The sequence below is a fragment of the Tympanuchus pallidicinctus genome, unplaced genomic scaffold (assembly GCF_026119805.1).
Source record: "Tympanuchus pallidicinctus isolate F22 unplaced genomic scaffold, pur_lepc_1.0 scaffold15, whole genome shotgun sequence".
In the NCBI taxonomy this organism is placed as follows: Eukaryota; Metazoa; Chordata; class Aves; order Galliformes; family Phasianidae; genus Tympanuchus; species Tympanuchus pallidicinctus.
Window position 1 is genome coordinate 15,390,067 of NW_026294669.1, and position 25,420 is coordinate 15,415,486.

At 39.9% G+C, this 25,420-nt stretch overlaps 1 protein-coding gene across 4 annotated transcripts in view; it reads right to left on the reverse strand.

The window, feature by feature from the left end:
* Nucleotides 1-6,848: 6,848 nt before the first annotated feature.
* The window catches only part of RBMS1 (RNA binding motif single stranded interacting protein 1), a 138,397-nt gene continuing 119,825 nt past the window's right edge, over nt 6,849-25,420 (reverse strand). For 2 of the 4 annotated variants that reach the window (XM_052675494.1, XM_052675498.1), the window contains exons 7-14: nt 16,849-16,964; nt 15,940-15,989; nt 15,754-15,847; nt 13,540-13,590; nt 11,410-11,520; nt 10,695-10,775; nt 10,368-10,452; nt 6,849-7,605 (exon numbers count right to left, since the gene is read on the reverse strand). In XM_052675494.1, the coding sequence (XP_052531454.1) occupies nt 10,375-10,452; nt 10,695-10,775; nt 11,410-11,520; nt 13,540-13,590; nt 15,754-15,847; nt 15,940-15,989; nt 16,849-16,964 (581 nt within the window). In that variant the 3' untranslated portion in view covers nt 6,849-7,605; nt 10,368-10,374. Of the gene's footprint in view, nt 7,628-10,367; nt 10,453-10,694; nt 10,776-11,409; nt 11,521-13,539; nt 13,591-15,753; nt 15,848-15,939; nt 15,990-16,848; nt 16,965-25,420 lie in introns of all 4 variants that reach the window. The other 2 variants (XM_052675495.1, XM_052675497.1) reach the window with 2 other exon arrangements.

The window sequence follows — 25,420 nt, forward strand, 5'->3', positions numbered from 1 at the left end:
ACCCAGAAGTACAGGTCTGTGTCTGCATGCTGATTTGTCTCAAACTGGGGTGTATGCAAAACAGAGAAATGCATTATATTTCCAGACTTGCAATATTTTGTACTTCTTATTCATGGTTGTCTATGAACTGCCCTGTTTGTTCTTGTTGCTCTTTGGGTCTTTTATTGTATCTGATACAGCAGTGAATCCAGAAATGATTCATCTAATACTTGGATGAGTGACAAAATCCCTGGCAGAGGTTAACAAATGCTTCTTGTAGTCCACATCTAAGAATCGGATTGTGTAGGACCAAATCATTGGCCTTGCCCTGAGCACCACAGCTCTGCACAGAGATGGGTACCATGCAGAGCCAGAGGTGAATACACCCCTCTGAAATGTGTCTGCAAACCAATTTCTCCCGACAAACAAAAGACTTCTGAGACTTGAAACTCCAGTGCTCGGTCTGGACTATGGCTAATTTATTCATTACATTCAAGCTGTACCACAGGTAGAGACAAGGCAGCAAAAATAACAGCTGTCTCTCTTGCCCACTTCCCCATCTCTATCAGCACTCTGGATATACTGATAAAAATTCATGTTTAGTGACCACTGAAAGGTCTTCTGGAGTGAGCTTCGCAGTAACAAGCATCCTTTCCTGTGTTGTCCCAAATGCTGCTCATACTTTTGGTTGTAGAGAAATTTCCTTTAGACCCTATGAGACTCCTTTATTTTCAGAGCTTTGTTACCTTCCTGAAAAGGTGTTTGTGCCTTTTACACTTTGTTACGGATGTGTATATATCTAATTGTCTTGCCTCTTACAGAGAAAAAACAATGACAACAAAAATGATGTTTCCAAGACTATATGCCCATGCACTGGCTCGAGTTCACGGTTCTCTTCGGCAATGAATCTTCCTGGAATCGGGAGCACTTGTATTTTATCTCACGAAGATGGCACGATGCTTTGCTTTTAGTGATTCGGATCTAGAAAAGCAGCATCACCATTACAGCCCACGAACGGGAGCTCACCTTTTGGATTGCTCCGGCTCAGAAAGAAGCTGCCCTCTGGCGGCCGCGGTGCTCTCTCTCGGGGGGGGAAGGGGGGGAAGGGGTTGTGGGGTCACTCCCCAGTACGATCCCTGCAGCAACAGCAGGAGGAAGCTGCGGGCCGCTGGGGTCACCGGCAGACAGAACCCTCCGGGCCCTGCATCTCTCTCACTGTCGATCTGCGGGGCCGGATGCGGTGCTGAGCCCGTTCCTCGCAGCCGATCGCACGGCCTCAGAGGGAGCAGGTGTGCTGAACATACCTCACTGCAATGCCCGCAGCGCTGCCTTGTGCCCCCACTTGCTCTCCCAGCCTTCGGCTGCAACGCAGTTTCGGGAGAAGAATTCCTGGAACTGCTTAATTCTTCCCCGCCTTTTTCTCCATCACTCCCATGGTTCAAGAGCTCAGCGCTGCCTGACCCGCAGCGTGCTGCCGAACCTTCCTCCTGCTCACACTGGAACTGTTCTGCTGACAGCTGCAACTTGCTAAGCTATGGCAAGCGAGCAATGCGTGGCTGGAGGAGGTCAGGAACCTAACATACATGCAGCTGGTTACTTCTTCAGCATTCTTTTTTTATTTTTATTGTTGCATTTGTCTCTCTTATAGCAGCTTAAAATTGAACTGTTCTGTCCAGGCAAAAAGCAGTGACTACTGAAGCTTGTTGAATACTCACTCAGCACTGGAGCAAGGTTTTCTTGACATCAAGGAGACCTAGAATGTGTCATCCCAGCCACCAACCCACCATGTCCCAAGAACTGGCTGTCCCTGCACCCCGCAACCCATCTCTGACACAGCCCAGATGCCTTCTTTTGGCCTTCTTTAAGCTTTTTTCTGTTACCCTTATGCACTTTACAGATATTGCTTGAATGCATTAATGGTATATCAGGTGTTAAATTTCATGTAGTTAGCTGGGAAAATCACTGGGAAAAATTCCTATTGCAAATTGCTTCTTTACAATCAGTGGAACGTATATGCAGAAATGTGTTTCCCTTGTTACTTTTTGGAACACTACCAAAACAGTCTCTGAAGCAGTGAAGCTACCTGTACAGTTGCCTGTGCAGGTTGGCCTGAGCACCTGCAGGAAGTCTAAGGTGCCACATCCCTTCAGTCACTGAGTTTATAACATACCTTTTTCTATCCCAGTGAAGCTGCTGGAAAATATCATATAATTCAGCTGAAAGGAGACTGATGAAATTGAGCAGAATTCAGAAGAATACTGATGTAACCATGGAGTGAAGGGCTACCATTGAAAAGGCAAGATGGACAATGCAAGCAGCCCAAGCTTGCCTGCTGACAAATCATCCTTTCTTCTGTGGCAGATGAAAAACTCCAGTGGTATTTTCCTGTGATATGGTTTCTTGTTGATTGCAGAAAAGAGCTGCAAGGCTTTCTCAGACAGTAGATGCAGTTAGAGCTGTCCTGAAAAGGAAACTTACTCACTCCACATGCAGACTTTTACTTACTCTCTCTGGTCACTGCATTGTAAATCTTCACTGTTCTGACATCAGTTTGGCTTTCCCTAGGAGACGGAGGAGATGCTGCCAAACAGAATAGGCTTTGTATATTCTAACCCCTATTCTGGATAGAATTAATGACCCAAGAGCGAAAGCCAAAAGCCTCAGATTTGTTTGGGTTAATCAACGCCAGAATTTGTTGGCTAGGATATGGTACAGATGATCTTTCACAGTTGAAAGACTACGTCAGTATTGCAAGTGTTTGGAAGGTAACAGCACACATGTCTTAAATGCCATCACATAACACATGGGCTTGCACAATAAGGGATTGCTGGACAGGGTACGAATGAGCATCTTATTCCAAAGCATGTGAAAGTTTGCAAATAATTTTGGAATGGTTGATCAAAGCAAAAGGAGCAGGTGCAGTGCTGTGTGCATGGGAGGAGTAGGAGTAATGAATGCATAGAAAGGCTCCGGCTCACAAAGAGGATTTCTCATGATGTCAGCTGTTTCTAAGGAGAGTGAGTTGGCACTGTTTCGGTTGATCATCCAGGTTGTCTAGGGTGGTGGAGGCACCGTGACATAAATTAACCTCAGAAGGGAAAGCAGTACCTATGATCTATTCACTGTTACTATTACTTTTGTGAAAACCAGACAGAGAGTACTGGGAAAGTGCTTTAAACTACTGTGACTTATGTCACAATTATTCTAGGCCAATATACGCAAACAGTCACTAACAGAGCTCAGCTGATCAACAGCACTTTGTTAACTTGCAGCTAGTGCACTGCTTGCAATAACTCAGCTCAGTTAATTTAGAGAACAGAGGAAATTAAAATATTTTATTGAACCCCTACACAAAGACTAGCTTCTAATCACTAACAGCCAACAAGCAATAGGGTCAGTCCATAATCTTGCACAAAGTATTTGTGTTAGGATAAAACCACTGTACATGAATACAGTGTTTATTGGTATTTGTTAACAGGACTGTGTTAACAGCGTGTTTGCAAGCAGGGTTCAAAACCAAACTGTGAGCATCGGGGTGGAGTTGATGTTTGAACAAGGCAGCAGGTAATAGATTAATTTTATGACATATAATAAAGCATATTACATAAGGATATTGCACTATTGCAGATTGTCTGATAGAAATGATATGCACAGGCTTATTCCAACAGGCAAAGGGTACTTACATGCAAGCTTTCATTCTCATCAAATACAGCTGGACTTACAGAGAGGTAGGTTTATCATAGCACTAATTAGAAAAACAAATAGATAGAGAAAGCCTTTCCAACCCACATTATTCTGACTCTTCCATAAAGCTTTTGTAAGGGAGCATTTGTACTTAACTCAGAAGGGCTGCTTGTGAGATTAACTTGATACGATGGTGAAAGGAACAATGCAACAAAACCCCTTAGAAGTTTGCTGCATTCATCCATTATATTTTACATAAGCAACACGCTGGGCTAGCATTTAAATTACCACAAAATAGCAACCTGGTATTTTTTCAGCTACAGGAGACTTGTCCTGTTAGTAGCACAGAGTATGAGGCTTTTCTTTTTTCACTGATAAGAGCCATTGTTGTCGTGGACATTTTTATTGCCAAAGCTGCTGTAAATTGCTGTTTTCTAATTGTAGGTGAGTCCCTTTTGTTTGTTCTACCGAAAACAGTCTCAATATCTCAGTGTCGTGCAGTGGAAGCCTGGGCTGTGCCTGTAGGGTAGCCCCAACCTACCCATCTCACAGGCTGTCTGCCCCAGTGCAGGGCTGGTGAGGCACTTGAACCATGTCAAAAAGAGGTGGAGAATGTAAGAAGTGCTCTTTGGGGCAGCACACCCCCTGCTGCCTGGCAGTGAGTCCCCAAGTCCCCACTCTGCCCCCCGGAGTGCCCATGTGTCAGAGCCTGCTGAGCCAGCACCACACGGCATTGTGGGCCTGGAGAGTGGCAGAGCCTTCATTGAGCTGGTTGATATTTAACTTGATTTTGTTTCCAGATCTTACTTTAAACAGGGCAGCCCTCTGATACACGGCATCAGCAGCATGATCTTGCCAAAAGGATGATAAAAATCGGAGATTACCTTTAGGGAAAGAGATGCTTACAGAATGCAGCTGGAAGAGGATCACTCAGGCTGACTTTGCATCCTACTGAAGCACTGCGCTCCAGAACGGAGTATTGCAGCCAGCTCCAGTGCAGCTGGAACTGGGGTCCTTCTGGCTGCAGCTCAGTGCGAGGAGCTACCAGAGAGCTTTGCCCCAATCACTGCCTGCATCCACACTAGAGTGTGAATGCACACCTCTCATAGGAACAGGAGCTCTTGCATTCAAACAGCTACATTTGGCCACGTATTTGTCATGAGTACTTCCTGTTCTGTCTGAAAGAGTAAGGAACTTGTAATGTGCTTCAAAAGAGTTAAAATGTGACCGTAGCAAAAGACAGAGGGCAAAGCCTGCACACCAAGCATGGAGCATCGCTGAGCACTTCGGCCTAAAGGCAAAGGTTCCACCACAACTTGGTTGGGCTTTTTCCCCAGTAAAGGAACAGCTGAAGGAAACAGACGATGCATTTTCTTTTTTTTTTTTTTTTTTTTTCTTTTTTTGGATCTTTTTTATTCAAAAGTTTTCAAAGAAATAAAACAGAAAAAAGCTAACAATCTAATCAAATTTACAGTTCAAAAATGTATTTTGGCGTTTAACAACAAGTCCTAGGAAACAAAACTACAGAGTTATCTTGAACCGGACAAATAAGTTACCACTGGCAAGTTTGTGGCACTAGTAAAACAAAAATAAAAAATTAACTCTCTTGATCATATAGATATCTCTATGAAAATCTTTTTTTTTCAATCTGTACAAAAGGTCTTTCTTCATAAATTAATTTTTTATAATTTAATGGCTGTCTACTATGTGATGTTTAAGTAACTGATCATTTCTTTATGTACAGAGGTTAAATTTCCCAAATCTTACCCAGACAATGAGTATGGCACTTAGTTCAGACGTTTCGGCAGCAGCTCTTCCCGCCCTCTAACACAGCCATCATACTGCGGTTCGAAGTAACGCAAAAGTATCAAGTAGTGAGAGATCCAGGCATGGAAATCCACCCGACCCAGGGAAGGTGCTGCAGAAAGTCTGGACTTTGACAAAGCAGTAATATTCCAGGGAGCATAGAACCAATAATACCACAACTTTTCAAAAAAAGAAAAAACAAAAACACATCTCTTACGACTATGTATTTCACTAGAATCTACACTTCTCAGAGCAGCAATTTACTTTTGAAACTATGAAATGTCACCGACATCTATACTCCAATACTCACACAAAATTTAAAAACTAAAAAATACTCGAAAGAAACAACTGTTAGCCCCAGCTCCTGAGCCAGGATGATTTGGTCTGTGGAAACAGGGAGGGCCAGCAACCTGTCCCAATACAAAAGGAAATAAACTTTGAGGTAGATAACTGATCATATACAGCTGACCAGAGAAGTACACAGTTTTGGAAGACAACTTAATTTATCGTTTGATTTAAAACATATGCGATCGTAATAAAGAGCTTTAGTAGCAGTGAATTATCTAATATGTGAAGTACAAATAACTGTATTTATGAATCAGGAATTTCATAGTTTCAAAATCGGTTTTCTTTACACTTAACACTTGTAGTGATGATGTAAAGTGTGGCACTGCTTGGATCCAAGTCTTCCTTCATGCTTTTGTGTCCATACATCAATTAAAATTATAAAACCTAAATGCAAATGTACAAAAAAGGCACATTCTCCTAACCGCAAACTGGTCCGGCAAAAATAAAGAGTACAGAAGACGTAATGCTGAGACAAATCAGAATTATTGGTTACTGGCTCTTTGTTCTTTGGTAAAGTTACCTTTTAAAAGTGCCAAGTCTTTTTATTTTTATTTACCTACAATAGAGAGCTAGTACCCAATCAATTATGCTTCTCCTCGCATCTCAGCTTGTGTTTGAAAACGAGTCCTTTAGCTTTTGCCATTTTGCTGCAATAGCAACTTTTGTGTTTGCTAAGTCTCAGTACGATCCTCATCCTAAAGCACTATCATTAGTATAAAGAAAGGACAAAAACATTCGGTGAGATCCCCACCCCAAACTCCCTATTCTACCTACACTAAAACTAGAACATCGAGTTAGTTTCCAAAAAAAAGGCAAAAAAAGATTTTACATTGCATCATACAGCAGAGTTCCTAAGTCATCCGAACTACCAGAGGGAGCTATCGGCGTACGGCCTTACAAACGATTTATCCTATTAAAATTTCCCCATCAGAAAATGTGTTTCACACAAAACAGTTTTCCCCTCTTGCATTTCACTACCTTACATATTATGTGAAAAATCATTAAAAACACTTACTACACATTAAAAAAGCCAAATTTTCAGCAATTTTTATTGACTACCTTTAAAAGCCCTATGCTGCTGTTTTACAAGGCATAATAGACCAGCTCATTTGGTCAAAGCATTCTACACCATTAGTTTGGACTACTTACTGAAATAGCTACAGCATCGAAAGATTTAAGGCAAATTGGAATTCATAGAAAAGGATAAGACACTTCACACTACATTAAAAGAAAAACAGAAGGCTAAAAGACCAGACGCTATAACTGCAACACTGCACTAAAGCAACACTCACACACTGCAAGCACAGAACATCATCCTAGATGTTTTACTATTTTAAACTTCAGAAAACCCATTTCATACAATTAAAAAAAAAAATAAAAATTAAAAAAAAAAAAAACCAAACAAAACAGGAAAAAAAATAAAAGGAAAGAAAGGAAATAAAAATAAACCAAAACACAAATTCTGTCATGCACATGAATAGTCTTCGTGGTCATCTGTGCATACCCAGAAATTTGAATTTTTTTTTTTGCGTCGTAACACTTGATAAAAATTTTTTTTTTTTACTAAAATAAACCTGTTCATGGGAACAGCTACTAGATGAATTTAAGGTTTTTCTTATGCACCTTATAGAACTTATAGCAAAAATAGTTTTAGTTGATTTCATTATAAATAACATTTTCAAGAACCTGTGCAAAACTGTCAATAATTCCTAAAGCACAATTGATCAGTAAAATCCATGATTGTTTCAGCCTTTGCACCCTTCTCCAGGCCGGGTCAACACCGGGCATCTGCAACACAGAAAAGTCAGAGCTACAGCAGGGTTACAAACTGCATTCATTTTGCTAACGTGGCTGTGTGTGAGCTGCACCACCTCCTCCTCTAGACAGCTGGGAGCAGACTGAGTGAATCAGAGCACAGATCTGAAAAGCAAAGCCAGGTGGCACTCCAGGTGCTCGGCATTTGCTGGGATACGGCTCTCTGCCAGCATGTGGCCTCCCCACTGTGCTTTCCCCCTTTACCTCTAATAAAGATAAGCATGCAGAATGCCCACAGAGGAGCTGGGAGGCTGCGTTCCAAGCTATCTCTCTGCCTACTTTCTTCTTGTTGGTTGCTTTTAATCGACCCAAAGCAGATGAGTGAGTGGGCCTACTGCTGCTGCATCCAAAGGCTTCCATCTCTGGATGAGACGAGAAGAGGGAGGTTGTGCACAGCTCCCCACAGCCAAAGCACAGGCAGCTCCCGTGCTTCCACGCTGGTTAACTTTTAACAGCAATTCGAGGCTCATTAAACATGAAGGGAGGCTCTTCCATTTGCTATCAGATTAAGTTATCAGACGGGCTTTGAAACACATTCAGCTAATGAAAAGTTAAGACAATTTTGGAATTTTTCAAGGAAAGGCAGCGTGTTAATTTAAAGTTTGTACATTATTGTGCATATTAAATTATATTGCGCTATTTTCAAGTCCTTTGACTATTTTCACATAGCAGCAACTTGTTGACAAGAAACAATACAGCTATTAAGTGTATTCATCAAGGGAAAGGTGCTGGGTGTTCCTGACGGACTGCACTGACTCATGTTAGTGTGCTGGTTGTCATTTGCCACTTATTCAGGGCAAAATATATCCCAACTTTTAATAGCACATCTCCAAAAGTGCTGTGCACATATTTAGAAAAAAGCTTCCATTTGTCAACAGTGACAAAACTACAACAATTACGAGGCCACAGTGTTCCCTGTATTTAGGGCAAGAAATAACCATCAGTTCCCTCCCCTTCACCTGTCTGGTAAATGACAAGTACCGGCATGCTCTGAGGACAGAAATACCGAATGCCATACTCCGGAGCTGAAATCAGCTGAGCAATATTACCCTTCCCCTTGTGCCTACACCCACTGCTGTAGATTTCCCTGCGCAGATGAGTGCAGGCAGCAGAGCTTCTCTAGGAATAAAATCATGGAGGATTTTATCACTTCCATCAAGCACCACCAGCTGCTCATAGAGCTCAGTGTGCTACAGAGTCAATGTTAGACAACATTTCTCAGGTTGCAGCACACCTGATCCCTCTTCAGGAGTCTACATGCTGCTCTTCCTATGGCCCCTATCTATGAGAAAGAGGCTGGCACACTGCTGGAAGTGTGGGGATGCCATGTAGGATTCTGTTGTCCCACCTACTACAGATCTCTGCTCACAAAGAAGCTTTATGTGCCCACAGGGAAGACTTAACGGCAAAACAAGTAATTCCTTGAAAAGTGGTTAACATCAGCCAATAGCCCTGGCATGGGAAGCATGCAGGAGCCATGGTTTTAACACTAGGAGATGAGGAATGAAAAGAGTCTGTGGCTTTGCTTCTCCCTGCCTTGGAAGAAAACCAAGGATGTGGGCTTGTTCTAGATGCTGGCGTTTGGCCGGACTAAAATAATAAACACAGGTCATATTTTGTGCTATGCAGACCGTGCCAGCTGTTGAATGTGCAAAGTTTCCCAATTGGTTTGTTTCTATCTTCACATACTTGAACATGTAAGAAGCTGTTATGCCAATAATAGGGATGAAAGCAGTGTTGTCAAATAACACAGTTGACCTGCAGAATCAAAAGTGATGTCAAAACGCGTGTACTGTTAGATCTGCGCGTTTTAAAGACAGCATCACACCAGTGGGAACCCTTGCGTGTAACTGCGTGAGGTTTTTGAGTACGTTAGGAATGCCACGAGGGCTGTGAAAAAAACATTTCTAAGACCACCTCTCATACATACTTGAAGTTGAATAAAATTATTTAGCGTTAGGTCTTACAAAATTTGATTTAAAAATTATGTAGAACAGTTGCTTGGTTTACAACGCACCCAGAAAAAGATGTGTTAGGGAAAAACAAACTTCCAGTAATTTAAGGCATGGAGGATGAAGGAGGGGATGGTTAGTGCAAACAGCATTTTCAGGATAGCGATCTACTGAAAGATAAATGGTATACAGAAGGAGTTAGGATAAAACTAATGAAGGGTCAGTAAGGAATGCAAGCAGAGTCATAGGAAACCTGCAGCAGGAAAGTAAATAAATAGCTCTGGAATTAAAGCCAATCCAGGACTTCGATTAAAATTCAATTGACAAAATTCTGGACCAAACTGCTACTTCCTAGAATAAAGGATGGGCACAGAAATTTGCAAGAGTGTCAGCAAAGATTTCTGAAAGACCAGAACCTACCTGCGTACTCCCTAAGTCTGCTGTGAAGCTGCTTCCCAATCCGATACAAAGGTTTTTTATACTAACTCGTTGTTTTTCTTACATACCACATGATTTACACAAGATTAATAAAATAGAATATAATCCACACATGCTATTGAGAAAGTATCAAAGTGCTGTTATTTGTAATTCATTAACTCACTTTTCCCTTTCCCTTACTTCTAATTCTAGCCAAATTCATGTTAATTTCAGTGTCTGTCCCCCAGATACTAACAATGTTATTTATATGATATGTGCAAGAACTTTCAGTGCAGAGTACTGCATGTTATGAAAAAAAATATATATTTAAATTCACATTTTTCATGTGACAGGAGGAGCCCCTACCTCACAGTTACTTATTTTGTTGATACGTGTACGGAGAATGGTCACTGGACGTCTCTACTGTAACCTGCTGTTGACCACTGGCTTCCTGAAAATGAAGAGGGAGAAAAGATGTGAGACAGAAGCAGACAGCATTACCTGCAATCTGTATTTCCTTGCAATGTTTGCAATTAGGTCTTCAAGTCTAGGACCTTTCAAACATGTCAGAATACATGCACAGTTACAGCACTTCAGCTGGCAATACTCCTTGCAACAAATAATAACAATAAAATAAATTTAAAATAGTATATTTGTATCTCTTATCTCTGGTCTTCTGTAGCACATACTGACCTCAACAGGAACCGCTGCTGTCTGGACATGCGTGTACTGGGGTATGTAGGCTCCTTGCATAGCTGTTGTGGCTGGCATGTACTAGAAGGAGAGAAGCATGTTAAGCTGAGCTGAAGTCCAATGAAAATCTAAGAGTATTCAAAACACCTGTCATGACACCATGTAATAGATATCAAATGTTTCCCACACGTGAGAGACTTTTGTGTCTGAAACTAAGAGCCTTTTCAGAAAACTGAGGTGTTTTTTTTGTTTTTTTTTTTTTAATACCTGATTTAACCTTCAAAAACTCAGTAAAGAATTTTTCTCTGTTAATCCTTACACACACACATGTATATTAACTCTCTACTCAGAAGAGAAGAGTCTGTTGGTTTAGAGTCTGGCCTTCATCTCCTCTTCCTGTCTAATTTTTGCTCCACACAATGTATAACTTTCAGATCTCAAGTCTTCTGAAGAACAAAAACAACTGTTGTTTCTTTTTCACTCTGGAGTCATCTCCTGGGTTCCTTTCATTTGTTTTATCTATTTTGCTTGCTCACTATATCTGACTAGCTAATAGACTGAATAAATAATGCTGAATTTAATTAATATATGGAGACAGTTCTTAATATTTTATCGAGTGAAGATTTTTTTACATGTAAATGTACGCGCATACTGTTATCTACACACAACATTTTTCACTTGCAAAAGTTCTATTTTGTATTTAATTGCTACATACTGTTCCAGTACTGCCTAATGAAAGATGACTCATCTGCTGCGTCAAAGGGCTTATCATTGATGCAGGCTGTAGTGACATGGTGTGGTCCATGGAGGGAGTCAGTACAGCACCCTATGAAAACAAAGAAAGAAATGATGAAGGCAACAATCAGGTTTTAATTATGTTTTTTGAGAGTCTAAGTAGGTGCTGTCCTTTCAAGGGGATGTACTGCATGAATTCTCCTTAATGCAAGGTACTGACTGACTCAGCACACAGCTCTTGGGCACTCTAACAGGGATGCGTTTTGCACAGCTTGGTCACAGGGTAAGTACTGCACTGACTTCCTACTGAGCATAAACAGATACACAATGCACTTGAGACACCTGCTGCAAACACGAGTTACATGTTAACTTCACAGTAAAACTTGGCACATTACTAGGTACAGATTCGCTTAGTTTGAGCTTTGGAATTTCAGGCCTTAAGAAGCATTTGTCCCATTTTTAGGAATAGAGGCTTTGGAGGAACACCTGTGGTAGGGGAATGTTACCTGCATATGTCATGTTCACACACAAGACAAATTTTAGATGAGGGGGTCAGCAGAACTGCAAAAAGACTTGGTTATCTATAAAAACACTAGCTGCCAGAATGGCTCTATGGCTCTGGGGCCACTTTGCTAACTTTACAAAGTTACAAAGGTGTGAGCATTTTTAAAAAACTCAACATTGCTAAATAGGCCAAGGCACGCTTGTCAGGTTTTCAGAGTTATCTGAAATTGAAGGTTATCAACTGATTTTATTTTACTAATCATGTTCTGCAAAAATATATTTCCAAGCACTCTGTATGAGTTATGCTTGCAGAAGTGTTGATTAAAATAGATGGAGGGTCAAAATCATCAGCAATAACCACAGTGTACTGAAAGCTAGGATTTTTAATCTATTCCTTAAAATGAAAGAAAAAAACAAACCAACCAACCCTACGGAGTGTAGTTGGAAAAACAACCATGTGACCAGCGTAGATGAAATGAGTCACAGGCACATCAAACACTGAAAGAATTTCCTGTCTGCAGACTGCAGGCTTCTCTGCAAAGCAAATGAGTAAGACAGCACCAATTTCTGCACAGACCAAAACTAAACTTACGTCAAAAAACTAGATTGTTATTTTTCAGCTACGAAATCTCATAGTGCATATCTTCAAAACAGATAAATCTCACGGTGCTATAACATATTAACTCGCGTCTCCTACAGCATTAATTTGCAAGATGGCTTTTAGGAAATTCCGAGTTGACAGAAAAGTTAAAACCAGTTTGTGTGTGTGTTTAACATTCAAAGATTACAAATACAACAACAGTGAACTGCGTGAGAAGGAGGCCAGGCTCAATATCGCCTTCTCTGCACGCACAAGGAAATGTTTGGCCACACAGACTTACATTCTGTACTCTGCATGGAGAAGTTAACTGACATCAGGACAATATCTTTTCTATATCTGGAAACAGACTTGTTTTTCACTATAGGAGGGCCTGTTATTATTTGTAACTCTCCTATCAAGAAACCTTATAACTCTTAGATATAATAGCACTCAATTGGCAAATGACATAGATAAGAAGCAAAACATGCGAGAGAACAGATTAGAACTTGTCAGTCTGGTATAGATGCCACAGCCAGACGTATAGGGAGAGTAGTGTTACCCATGCACAGTGAAGCCAGAACAGGTTATCCAGGTTGTCTCAAGTGAGTGCCCCTGCTGCCATTTCATATCACCACGTCCATCTGTCTGTCACAGATAATCCAGACTGAACTCTAGATCTATTCTAAAACCTTGGAGCTTCCTATTGGTACACAGTATGTAAAGCATTGGTAACTGCAAAGTGCTCGTGATTTTCAGAAAGGAAAGAAAGGCTCCTCAGGATCCCAACATGGTAAATCTAGTTTTACTCATCATGTCGATGCCCTGAAGGCAGCTTTCTTTTTTTCCTAATAAAAAGATTCAGTTCAGGTTATCACAATCCTTTCTCTTTCCCGTTTTCATCCATGATTTAATCATTATGATGTAATTGTCAATTATCTGGAAGTAATGGGGTTGGAAGTGGCCTATTCCCTGTTGTTTAAAATATGCAAATTGTTTACACCACAATGGAGAAGTATAAAAACTTACCGGGTGCTGCATTATATATGGTTGAGGCTGCATCCAAGAAGGACTCTGAACCTGGAACAAAATTGGTATTTTATTATCCACTTCAAATTAATACTCTACTATTCCCCTCTTGTTGCAGCTAGCGTATTTTCTCTCCAAAAAACCTGATTATCCAGATGCTTAAACTAAGGCAGGTTGCCTAACTTCACATGACAAGGTAAATCAAAAGGAGTGAAGAGTACACTAATTGGTTATATGGTTTTCTTATTTAAAAAGAGCTGGTTATAACAGCTCTTTGAAAAAGCGTGCTGCAAGAAATATGAAAGGCAAGATGACAATGTCTCTTTTTCATCTCCGGTAGTGCCATGTGTGTAGGATAAGGCAGGATCTGACCTGCATGGGGCATGCAGACCTGACTCACCATTGCTGCTGGAAACTTAAAACCCCTGAAACTTTTCACCTTCTTTCCCAGTGTCCTGTGAATAGGACAGGCAGACAGACTGTCTTGAGCAAAAAAACACAAGGCGGGAAACATTTCTTCCGTCCTCTCTGCATTCATTTTCAGTTCAGAGCAATTTTTTTTTAAGATTATTTTTTAATCAGTAAAAATGTAACAAGGTGTTCAGAAATTGAATGGTAAAAAGTAGAACAGTTGAACCCTCCCTTTCCCCAGGCAAAAGCTTAATGGCAAAAATTCTGGTACAGCCTGACGAAAGCTTTGGCTAATCTTCTCATGCTATCATAGTAACTGGCTTAGTGATGTCATTTGGGTATACAGGAGTTGCAGAAACAAACACTAGCCAAAACTTTAGTAAATTTGTTTACCTTTAATAAGAATAAATCTAGGAACAGGTTATAGCATGCCCCAAAGAAAAAATAAATAAATTATGCTTTTATGATACATTCTGTTGTGTAGATGACAGAACGCTGCAATGAGTTTCAGTGGGATGGATCACTAATGATGATGTGACTAATGCTCAAATTGTGAAATATTTCTGGACAAGAATCTCCTCCCTCCCTACCATAGAATGCTTCCCTTTCATTTTCAATTTGTATTACTGTAGCACTTTAAGAATCATGACGTCAATAACTCCATCCACACCTATTTAAGCTCCGTGTGACATACAACAAAAACTGGTTATGACATTTTTAGAAACGCGCGTTACTGTCGCCCACCTCTCCCACTAAGCCCAGCAGTGATCCCAAGCTCCCAAGAAGCATGTTTCCATGCCAACTTTCAACTTTTACTTGGACTCAGAACGTTCAAGAGTCTCCTGTTGATTCATAATTTATATTTTAATAAAAAATTCTGATAATGCTTTTCTGGGTATGAGCTTGCTGCAGTTTTTGAGATATTGCTGTACAAAGCAGAATGACTCCATATACTGAAAAATACATCAGTGACACTGCCTGCCAGGAGCAAACGTTGTGTTGCATAAATCATCTCAGAAATTAATTCCAAATTAATCCAGCTGCCCTTTATCCCAGAGAGCACCTCCTACATAACACTCTGTTGGAGCAAGAAGGCATTAGATCTCCAGACTTAATACTGGACAATTCTTCCTCACTCTTCTCAAATGGAATGGGAGGGGACATGGTTACTTCTGCACAGTAACCAGATGGTCCACAGGTAGAAAACTTGTGTGTTAAATAGTAAAATGCCAGATAGGTAATCATTTAGGTAACACTGTGATAATGCCCATACAATCTGAACTCCAAACTCCTTTCCAAGTTTTCTTCTCTAATGTTAAGCAAGTTTCTGCAGCCTTTTTAACCAACCTACGTACATGACTGCTGGGCTTTTTTGCTCTGAAACCACCCACAGAAATGTTCAAAACCGTGGAGAGATATCTCTGAAATAAAACTTCAGTAAACCAAAAAGGATTTAAATAAAGAATAATTACTTTAGAGGTGAATTATTGATAATAAAAGAATTGGATGAAGAAAAAATGGAAAATCATACATGAAATGCAGAAGTGGCTACAAACTCTTAGCCATCACCACAATTTAGAGAGTGTTTTTGGCAAGACAACTGGCACCCCATTAGTTTGCTATGCTTCCTGCAACAAACACACCTTCAGTTTTTAAGGCCTTCATTTTCATGCTGTACAGTGTGAAGAGGGCCCTTCATTAAAAGGCAGCATGACTGGAGAATGCAGAGAACCAGATGTAGCAACTGATAAATAAACACAAGCTCCAATGAATCACTGAAGCTCCTAAGTTCTAAATACAAACCTGGTATGTGGAAACTGGAGAAGCAATATATGGCGTAATAGACGTTTGAGTGATCATTCTGTTTGCTGTAATACTGTAGGGTGAAGGATAAAATCTAGAAAATATAGAAATATTTATTAAATGCCAGTTCTATGCATATTTCATAATGCAAATATTTTTTTCTTAGTGTGCCAGCACTTAACATACCCATTTTGTAAAGCAGCTGTTGTTGGATCATAAGTGAGTGTCATTCCAGCCTTTAAAAAAAATAAGTGGAAAGAGAATTGACATAATTCATTTTGCTTGTAAATTATTTCTCATACTCATTAATTACTATTAATTTTAGCTGAAAACTTGTATTGATACAGTTGATTATCCTACAATTAGGGAAAGGTTAATTGACAGAAGTAATTATAAGTAAAGAGAGTCTGTAATATTGGCCAAAAAGTTTCCATCAAGAAGAACAAAAATGCAGTCTATAAAATACCTGGCTTAGATAACATGTGCCATATTTGAGAGGCAGAGCATGAGGATGATTACACTAGGGCTACATTAGGCATACAACATATTAACTATAAAAACGAACAAGGAGCCCACTTTTCAGAAGACACATTTGAATTTTGTTGTTTCATACATATGAGGTATCCTGGCTTGGTAATCACAGTAAACCTATGAAAGTATTATCTTGAATATTAAAGATTAAAAAAAAGCTGCAACAAACGGAAAAATTTAACGCTGCACTGCACTGTTTTAACCTTCAAAAATGGCTGTGCGCTTCAGTTCTGCATGAACAAAAGGGATTTCTTACTAGATGTAAATAAAGTTACGTTTCACATAGCTTTATAATATCAGAGATATTTCAGATATACTCCTGACCAAAGCAAAGGAGATTTCAGTGTTCACTTTAACGAGATACAATTTGATGTTTTACATTTTGTTTTTTTTTCTCTTAAGGAAGATACAGTTAAGCAGTTTATAGAGTTGCAAATTGTCAGTTGAGGGCTGCTTGCATATTTTTAATATGCCAAAGAGCCGAGCCAAGAAGTCTCAATGCCTATCATTTCCATAAGTATTCATTATTGTACACCCACACTAGAGCTTGAAGGGAGGACTTACAAGTCTCACCTCGCCTTCTCTGTGCCATGCTCTTCCATTCTGTATGTATTTATTCTGATTCTGCCTCTTTTTCTGTCCTCCATCGGCAAACTTGCACAACAAAGGTTCTGCAGGAACTGAGAAGGAAGGAAGAGTATTACTTGCAGAACTATTCATATACAGGAAGGTACAAGTACAGAAGGTGAAGAACGTATGTGAAATGGCTTTCAAATATTTCTCCTCTTCTTGGAGGGCTCAGTAATGTCCCAAAGCTTCAAGCAGTTCTGCTCATCAAGAATGACCAGAGCTACACTGTACTTCCACTTAGTCACATCTGCCAGATAGATTGGACACCTTTATCTCCTGTCACCTTGCACTGAAAAAATGACACAACTTTCCATTCCCTTTCTATCTCTGATCTATAAAGAGCGTGCAATGCAACCACAAGCTCTTCAAGATTTTTCTTTTATCTCATTCTTTGCAAAATGCCATTAAATGGTGTCGCTATATGTTTTTTAGTTTTGGTATAACATAATCCTTACCACAACTTCAACGCCTGAAATGCAATCAATCAAAAAAACAAAAGTTAGCACAGTGCTCTTTCCTTAAGATTGGCTTAAGCTGCAACAGCTCTGTGTACCCGTGGCTGAAGCACAGAGCCACATAACACCACACCCTCTCTAATCACAGGGTGGAAGCTCTGTTATGACTTGGATGTGAACACTTCTCTGCCAGTAATTCCTGAGACATGAGCTGTCTAAGCTTTAAGGTGACACTCCTCTGAGCCGTTCTCTGTTTGGAAACACCTGAATGAGATGAGGCCGGATCTGACAATGTGCAAACGTCCCAGTGCAGAGTAAACACATAGGGTTGGGGGGAATTGTGTGTAAAAAATCATCCCAGAGGAAAATTTTAGCATATCTATATCCTGCAATAAAATCTATTAGTAAAACCATGACCGGCACTGACATGCCCTTCATTATGCCTGCATTTAAAAAGGACCATTGGTACTTCCCTAAGTCAGAGGAACAGTGAGTACTGAAAACCTCAGGGGACCAACAACCCAGCCCAGAATCTGACTTCCAAACTACTGGCACAGCCAAAACACAACTCACTGCCAGCCAAGTCATCATTGGTTTTGAATAGTACACATGAAATACTAGGTCTGGTTCCACTGAGAAAAAAAATATGCATTTTCTACATGATACATCACTGACAGCCTTCTATAGGAAAGGTGATGGACTGGGAGGCAGAGTTGGAGCGTGGCTGCTCGTCTCATCCCAGAATGGATCACGTGTCCTTCAGAGATCTGCACTGCTGTGGATCATACGCTGCTATTCAGCAGCCACATAACTTTTATCTCAGAGAGTCAGACTTCATTGTACCTAACAATGGAATTAAATTCAAATGGATTGTCTTACAGCGACAATCATTAAAAAAACATTAAAATCCAATAACCATAAAATAAACTAGGAAAAGTTTAGGCTAAAAATGGGAAAAATATTGGAGACTATGGAGGGTGAAGTAAATGAGCAATGAAGTACCAGAAACCCTCAAGTAGGAGACAGAAACTGGAGAATAATCTCTTCAAAATTTTCCATTTCTAAAGGGATTTTTTTTGCATTACCAGAACAGTTCTGTTTTGGGGTCTTCTATCAAGAGTATTCTTTGCATATTTGTGGCAAAAATGCAGTGTATCAACAGACTGAAGGACAAGTCGATATTGCTCATGTAACAGAGCATTTTAATCTGCATTAAATTCTACTGGAATAAGTGGAAGTTAATCACATGTTACTGAACATGGCTAAAGATATCAGGGTGTGGTCCGAGATTATTTTTCCTTGATTTTACATGGTGAAGAAAAAGATCAGAAAGAGAACACTACAATACAAGCAGTTAAGTACCCAAAACAAAAAAAGCCATTTGCCAAGTTGAGTAGAAATCTAGCTATTTATGAATTACAGAATCACAGAATGGCCAGGGTTGGAAGGGACCTCAAGGATCATGAATCTCCAACCCCCCTGCCACAGACAGAGCCACCAACCTCCCCATCTAATACTAGACCAGGCTGCCCAGGGCCCCATCCAATCTGGCCTTGAACACCTCTGGGGACAGGGCATCCACAACCTCTCTGGGCAGCCTGTTCCAGCACCTCATCAGTCTTTCTGTAAAGAATTTCCCCCTGATGTCCAACCTAAATCTCCCCTCCCTCAACTTAAAACCATTTCCCCTTGTCCTGCAGTTATCAACCCTTTCAAAAGAATTATTTCAAACCATCTATTATGGTGAGAAGCACACGTGACTTCCAAAATACACACTAATTTTTTAGAAGAGATAATAAAAAAAAAAAAGTGTCTCTAGAACAGCATACAAAGGCACCTAATAATATTAGAGGTTTCTAGACCTGTGATTCAGTATTACAGCACTCATGAATAATAAACACTTTATTTAAAACTATATTATGTCTTCATTAGAAGTCTCCAGAGTGCGTTGTACAAAACTCTCCTGTAAGGGTTATTTGAGCTTACATTTCCCATCATTGTCTCAAGATAAAGATCATTTATTTTGGAAAGTAGGAGCAAATCTGCTCAACTGTTTGAACACAAACTTCATTTAAAAAAAAAAACCTATTTTCAGAATAAATGACATTTTTGTCATTAGGTGACTGAATACAACTTAATTTTAAATGATGAAAAGAAGGGAAGAGGAAGGGGAAGAGGAGGGGATGGAAGATGAAAAGAAAAAAAGAAGAAAAAGAAGAAGAGAAGAAGAAGGAAAGGAAGGAAAGGAAGGAGAGGAAGGAGAGGTAGGAGAGGTAGGAGAGGAAGGAAAGGAAAAAGGAAAGGACAAAGAAAAAGATCCCCAAATAACTAAGGCAATTATTTGTGATTTGCCAGAAGTTTGCTCTCCATCTTATTGAGCACAGATCTGGTCATGGGAACCCTTATGTTTCTGACCTTCCACCTTTTTCCACAGTCCCCACTGTGTCTATAAACAATGCCAAACGATGCAGCTCGCATCAAAAGAAAAACAAAAAAAAGCAGTGGGCTGTCTATTTCATATCACCAACTGCTCTGAGAAGGCTGTATAGCTTTCATCTTCCCTGATTCCAGTTCAAGATCTAAATGCTGATAAGGAGGACATCTGCAGTGAAAAGCCTCGGTTTTTGGCTGCTCTCCTTGCGACCTGAGCATTACTCATGTTCATTGAAGGTTTGGGGTGGGTGAGAGTAGAGACCGAAGCAGAATGGCACAGCATGTTTTCTGAAGATCAAATGGCTTCAGGGAGAGTGAAAGCCCAAAGCTCCTGGCACACAATTCCTGCTGTGGGGCCAGAGAGCCTTCATCCCCTCCACACTCAGCATTGCCTCTGGGCTGCAAGGGCTGCTCACAGGCAGCTGCTACCCTCCTCTATTCTATGATTGCTTTAGGAATGCAATGACTGGTGGTCATCAGAGAAGGCTCAGGAGAGATAACCCTTTGCAGGAGCCGAGTAGGATCTACTGATCTCCCTCTTACAGAAGAATAATCACAGCCCTTCAGAAATTGATTTCTTCAGTTTAGCTTTCCTCCTATTTCTCCTAAGATATGTAGGATGTTCTCTCTCTAACACATATAAACATGAATGTATTACATATATACAAGAAAAAGCTGCAGCAAGCCCTACAGACCAGTCAGGCAATCTTTTTTTTTTTTTTTTTTTTTTTTTTGTGGTCCAGGAAGGAAGGGAGAATCATTTTTATTGTTTAATTGTTGGGAAGCGTTCAGGCCCAGATGAAGGGAACTGTTATTCACTCGGTGATTTGTCTGTATGTGCAAGACAGGGAGGCACAGCATAAATATTTGGAGTAGCATTCACAGCTAAGAGATGGCTGATTTAAAAGGCTATGACTTACAGTGAATTTATGCATCTCTGGCTAAGACACGGAAAATGCCCACTCTGCTGACGCTTAATGAAAACCAGCAGACACCTAAGTAGGATGGAGATGATGAGATACTGCTGCAGAAACAGTCTACAACCACACACTTTTCAGTGCATTGAAACCTGGCTGTGGAAAGAGCAGAGCAATTCCCCTGCCCTGAATTGCCCTCCAACACCAATATCTTTACAGAAGAAATGAATGAACAAAATGTTAGAGTAGAAAAAAAATACTTCCCTGCCATACTTGTTGTGCACATGCGTCCATTAGAATTCAGCTTTTGTCTGCTCAGCGTTTACCCAAATACACACCAAGTGATACAACTGGGCTTCATGTTCGCACTCTTGACTTTACAAGGCTAATTTGACAACATTTCAATAATCTCTGCTTTCAGATATTCAAAAATGTAACACGAGTTTTAAAATACTATTCTCATTATGAGTTTTCTGTTAAACTACACCTTTTAAAAGACTTTCATTATATATTTGCTAGTGACAAAGCACATGAGATTAAAGAACTTCAACATTAAAACAGCACTTTAATGATATGGCAAGCCTGTACAACTAGAAACTTCTGCCAAAAGAAGTGGGAATTAAAAAATAGGTTGTGCAATCCAAGATATCAAATATCAGGAGCTTTGTAGGTTTCAAGAGAAACGAAATACATATTCCTCACACTATCCTAATCTTCACTTATACACAGCATTCAGGGTTACATTTATTTAATAATTTACACAGGTCTTAATAATTTGTCGCAAGAGTGACATTTTGATATTTTGAGTGGTTTAATAAGTATTTTTCTTTTCATTTCCAATGTTGATGCTTCAAACTAAGGAGCAATTACAAACTATGAGAACAAAAGCAGGAAAAGCTCCTCATCTTTGATTTAATGGGTAAAATCTTAGTTCTGATGCCTTCAGTGTGACAATCAGAAGTTACACCACCACAATGACCTCTTGATACCCTTTGGCTATGGCTTTCAGACTGTGGATAGTAGATTATTTCTAAAGGATCTGTGAAAGATGACTAAGAAATGTGACTTTATGGTTAAATGGCTGAAGTCACTTTATAGATTTCTGCAACAATAAATTTCTGGATAATTTCAGAGGTAAGCAAATAAGAATTTCAGTACTCCATTTTCTTTCCTCTCCTGCACTAGACAGGTAATCAAGATCAAAACCATTTCAAACAGTGTCTGCCACACCTGGTACGCTTCTCCCTGGCCTATGTTAAGAGCGTTGCATGAGCAGGGCTCTCACACCTGTCCCCAGCTTTCTCCCTGAAACAAAGTGCAAGTGATCAGTGTCTGCTGCAAAAGGGAAGGGGAGGGTGGGACATGGATAATCTATGACCTCTGGGTCGTTGCTGTCACCGATCATTTCTGGAGCAAAAGTAAAAATACTATGGGTTGCTTAGCAAGAATGATCTCTGCCTTTTTTCCACTGAAAAAAAAATGCATATATGCAAAACAACAAAGAAGCTCCTTTCAGTAAAAGAGCTACAAAATAATTCAAGAGGCAGAAAGCTCTTGTAACTCTTCACCTTATAATAAAAAAGTTAAGAAAGATGAATACACTCAAACTTACATACCTTGGTGTGTCCTTACGTATTCTACAGAATAACTGCTTTATGTAATTATTTATATAATTATTCTCATGTATTATCATGCAGCTACATGCTTGTGCAATAAGGAGGAGATGCCTTTCATGATTTTACCCAGCAGATCATTTCTGCAATTGTTATAGATCCAGCACAAAGCACAGAGATAGGAAATATTAAATATATTTTTAAAAGAAAGGATGCTAGAAGTATGCTACGTCTGCCCTCACTATTCTTCTTCTTCTGTGTTTTGCTCAATGTAAGGATTTAATCTCTCTTTCTTCCTATGTACCTCACGAGGTTTATGTTTCATAGAAAAAGACAAGCTTTAAAAAACTCACTGAAATCAGTAATTCTTTACAGAGAAGAACTAAATGCAAAAGTACTTTTCATGAGTATAGCAATAGCATAAATATTCAGTTCAGAAGGGTATGAAATACAAAAATCAAAGCTCTGAGAGAAATGGACTAGATTTAACAATCCACAAATCAGAAAAAAGTATTGCAATGACGTGCCTAATGAAAGTACAAACACCAGGCAAGAGCAAGCAGCGAAATGAATGCACCATTTCTAGGAGCTGTAGGATCATACCAACTTGCAGTGCATTTGAAATTCTGAGTGAAACTTTCTACTTCCTGACAGAAGACAAACAAGGACACACTAAATACTGAATGTATTTCATTAAGCTACTATGGAGTAGGGAAGTAAAGTCTGAGCAGCTTGTTGCACCTGGCTCCAGCTTGATTCACATCATCAGTGCTCACTGTGAGGCATTTTGTCACTCAGAAGTTCTACATTCGGTGCATTTGTGAATGCCCTATGCTACCCTTGGCCCTTGCAGACTCACAAAGGAATTTCTGTTCAGTCTTCCTATGCTTCTCATAACCGTGTTTAACCCATTCTACTTTTTAAGCCCAAACTTAGTTAAAACAACAAAGACGCATTATGAAAGCATGTTTTTGTTAAACAGATGTTCTTCCTCCCACACCTATTTCATTACAGGACTTCTCTCCTATCCTCCTTGTCCTGATAACAGTGTTTTTATAGCCAGCTCCCTTTGCTGATTTTAGCCAAGTTTTGAGGACACAACGTTTTAATTTAAACATAGTTCCTGTTCCACGGTTTTATTTTCTATGTATTTGAACTTGCTGCTCTGTAACCCCAAAAGATGCTAATCTATTTTGAAACATTTTCCTAACCTTTGTTTGTGCAAGAGCTTTCCCTGCTGCAATCCCCCTCTCTGTGTGCAGGTAGCCTAAAACCACAGCTGCCCCATGGCTCTGCCCCACTTTTTGGCAGAACATAGGGTATTGTCAAGCTGCAGCCTCTCATAAGCCTGCACTATTGGACACATGCCTGCTGTGTGGTGAGGACCTCCAGGAAGAAACTGAACTCCATAAAAACCATTCCATGGAGCAACAAAACTTCACAGCACCAGCATGGAAAAGTACAGCTAAAGACAGCTGAGGCTATAGTCCATACAACAGCATCAGGGATCTTGCTTTACATGACTCCCCTGTTCACCTTGTCATTTGTAAAGTTATTCAGCACCATGGCACATGCAACTCATTTCATTTAACTGAGAATATGGTTAATGCGATACACTCGATGGCTCACTCACTGAGAACAGCACAAAGCAAGTGAGAATAAGCACACTAAAAACACTAATAGGAAGTTCTATTACAGCTTTTTACTGGCTCTAATTGAACAGAACCCCTATATGTTAATTTGAACTCTTGGTTTCTCCGTACTTCTTACTCTTAATTATGTCCAAGCAATAGCAGCACTGTAAAAATAATCATGGGGGGCGGATCAGAGCACAGTCAACGTTCAGAGAAAATCACCCCATTATCTCTTTGCCCCTAGAGGGATTTTTCACTTCATAAAACAGATTGCTAAATATATGAAATAGAAAAATGAATGTTAAAGCCCCTACACGTAACAAAGTTTCAACAAAATAATTGTAGCCTTGACAATCAATCCCAGCACAGAGGGTCTGCAAAAGCCAGCAAAGTCAAAGCCCTGCATTAGATTAGTGCTGGTGAAGGGAGTGGTTTCCTGTGCTCTGAAGTAGCTTGCCATCCCTACCGCAGCACAGACTGCCTCAAACTGGAGTAATCTTTTAGGGATGAGGCATGTATGCAGCCTTACTGAGCAAGCTGGATTCTTTTCTGCCTGCTGATGGCTGCTTCCCTCTTTCTCTGTGCCAAGGTCAGGCTCTGGCAAACATTCCACCAGTGGTATAAAGGTGGTTCAGTAACCACGTCAACTATATAATTTGTAAAATTCTCACTTGGGACCCTCAATAAAATGGCTACCAAAAGCAGGCTGGAATGTCAGGCATGCATTCTTTTCTCTGATGTTATCCTGATTTCCTTCTGTTTTACTCTGCTGCTCTGAATTTCTTTTCCTCATTTTTGAGTTAATGGAATGCTAAGTTTAATATTTTAGAAACAATGCTGACAAAACACTGGCACACTGATGGCACACTGGGGAACTTGATGTGACAAAAGAACTGCAGCATCTCTGCATTTTGCATTGCACAATATTTCTAGAATTATCTTTGTTGACCTCCTTTCACCTTCCTGAAGAACCTCAAAGCCTGCTCTGACTTGAGAGTAAAAACTCCCAGTGAATGAAAATGCCTGGCATAAAGGCACTGTTACAGAATTTTTTAATCAAATTTTAATCAAAAACTTTTTTAATCAAATCTTTTTTCACGCTTAGTTTGGAAAAAATCAACAGATTGCAAAAGCAGTTCATTTTTCACCTCTTTATATAGATAAATTGCTCATGGAAAATCAGACAAATTCAGTTCTGATGCACATACAACACATCCTGGTCTCCTGACTTCAGCTGGAATTATGTGGGATATAATTTGCGTGTAACTGGCCTAAGGCATCTTAGGTGGTCATCTACGTGCTATGAGGATAGATTCCTAGAAAAGAATTAGAGTAGGGAAGTGATCTACCACGTTACAAGTGAGCAACTATTACAGTCATCCAACAAGAAACAGTTTAATTTTTATAAGGCTGCCTCTCAATGAGAAGCCAGATACAACAATCAGTCTAACAGG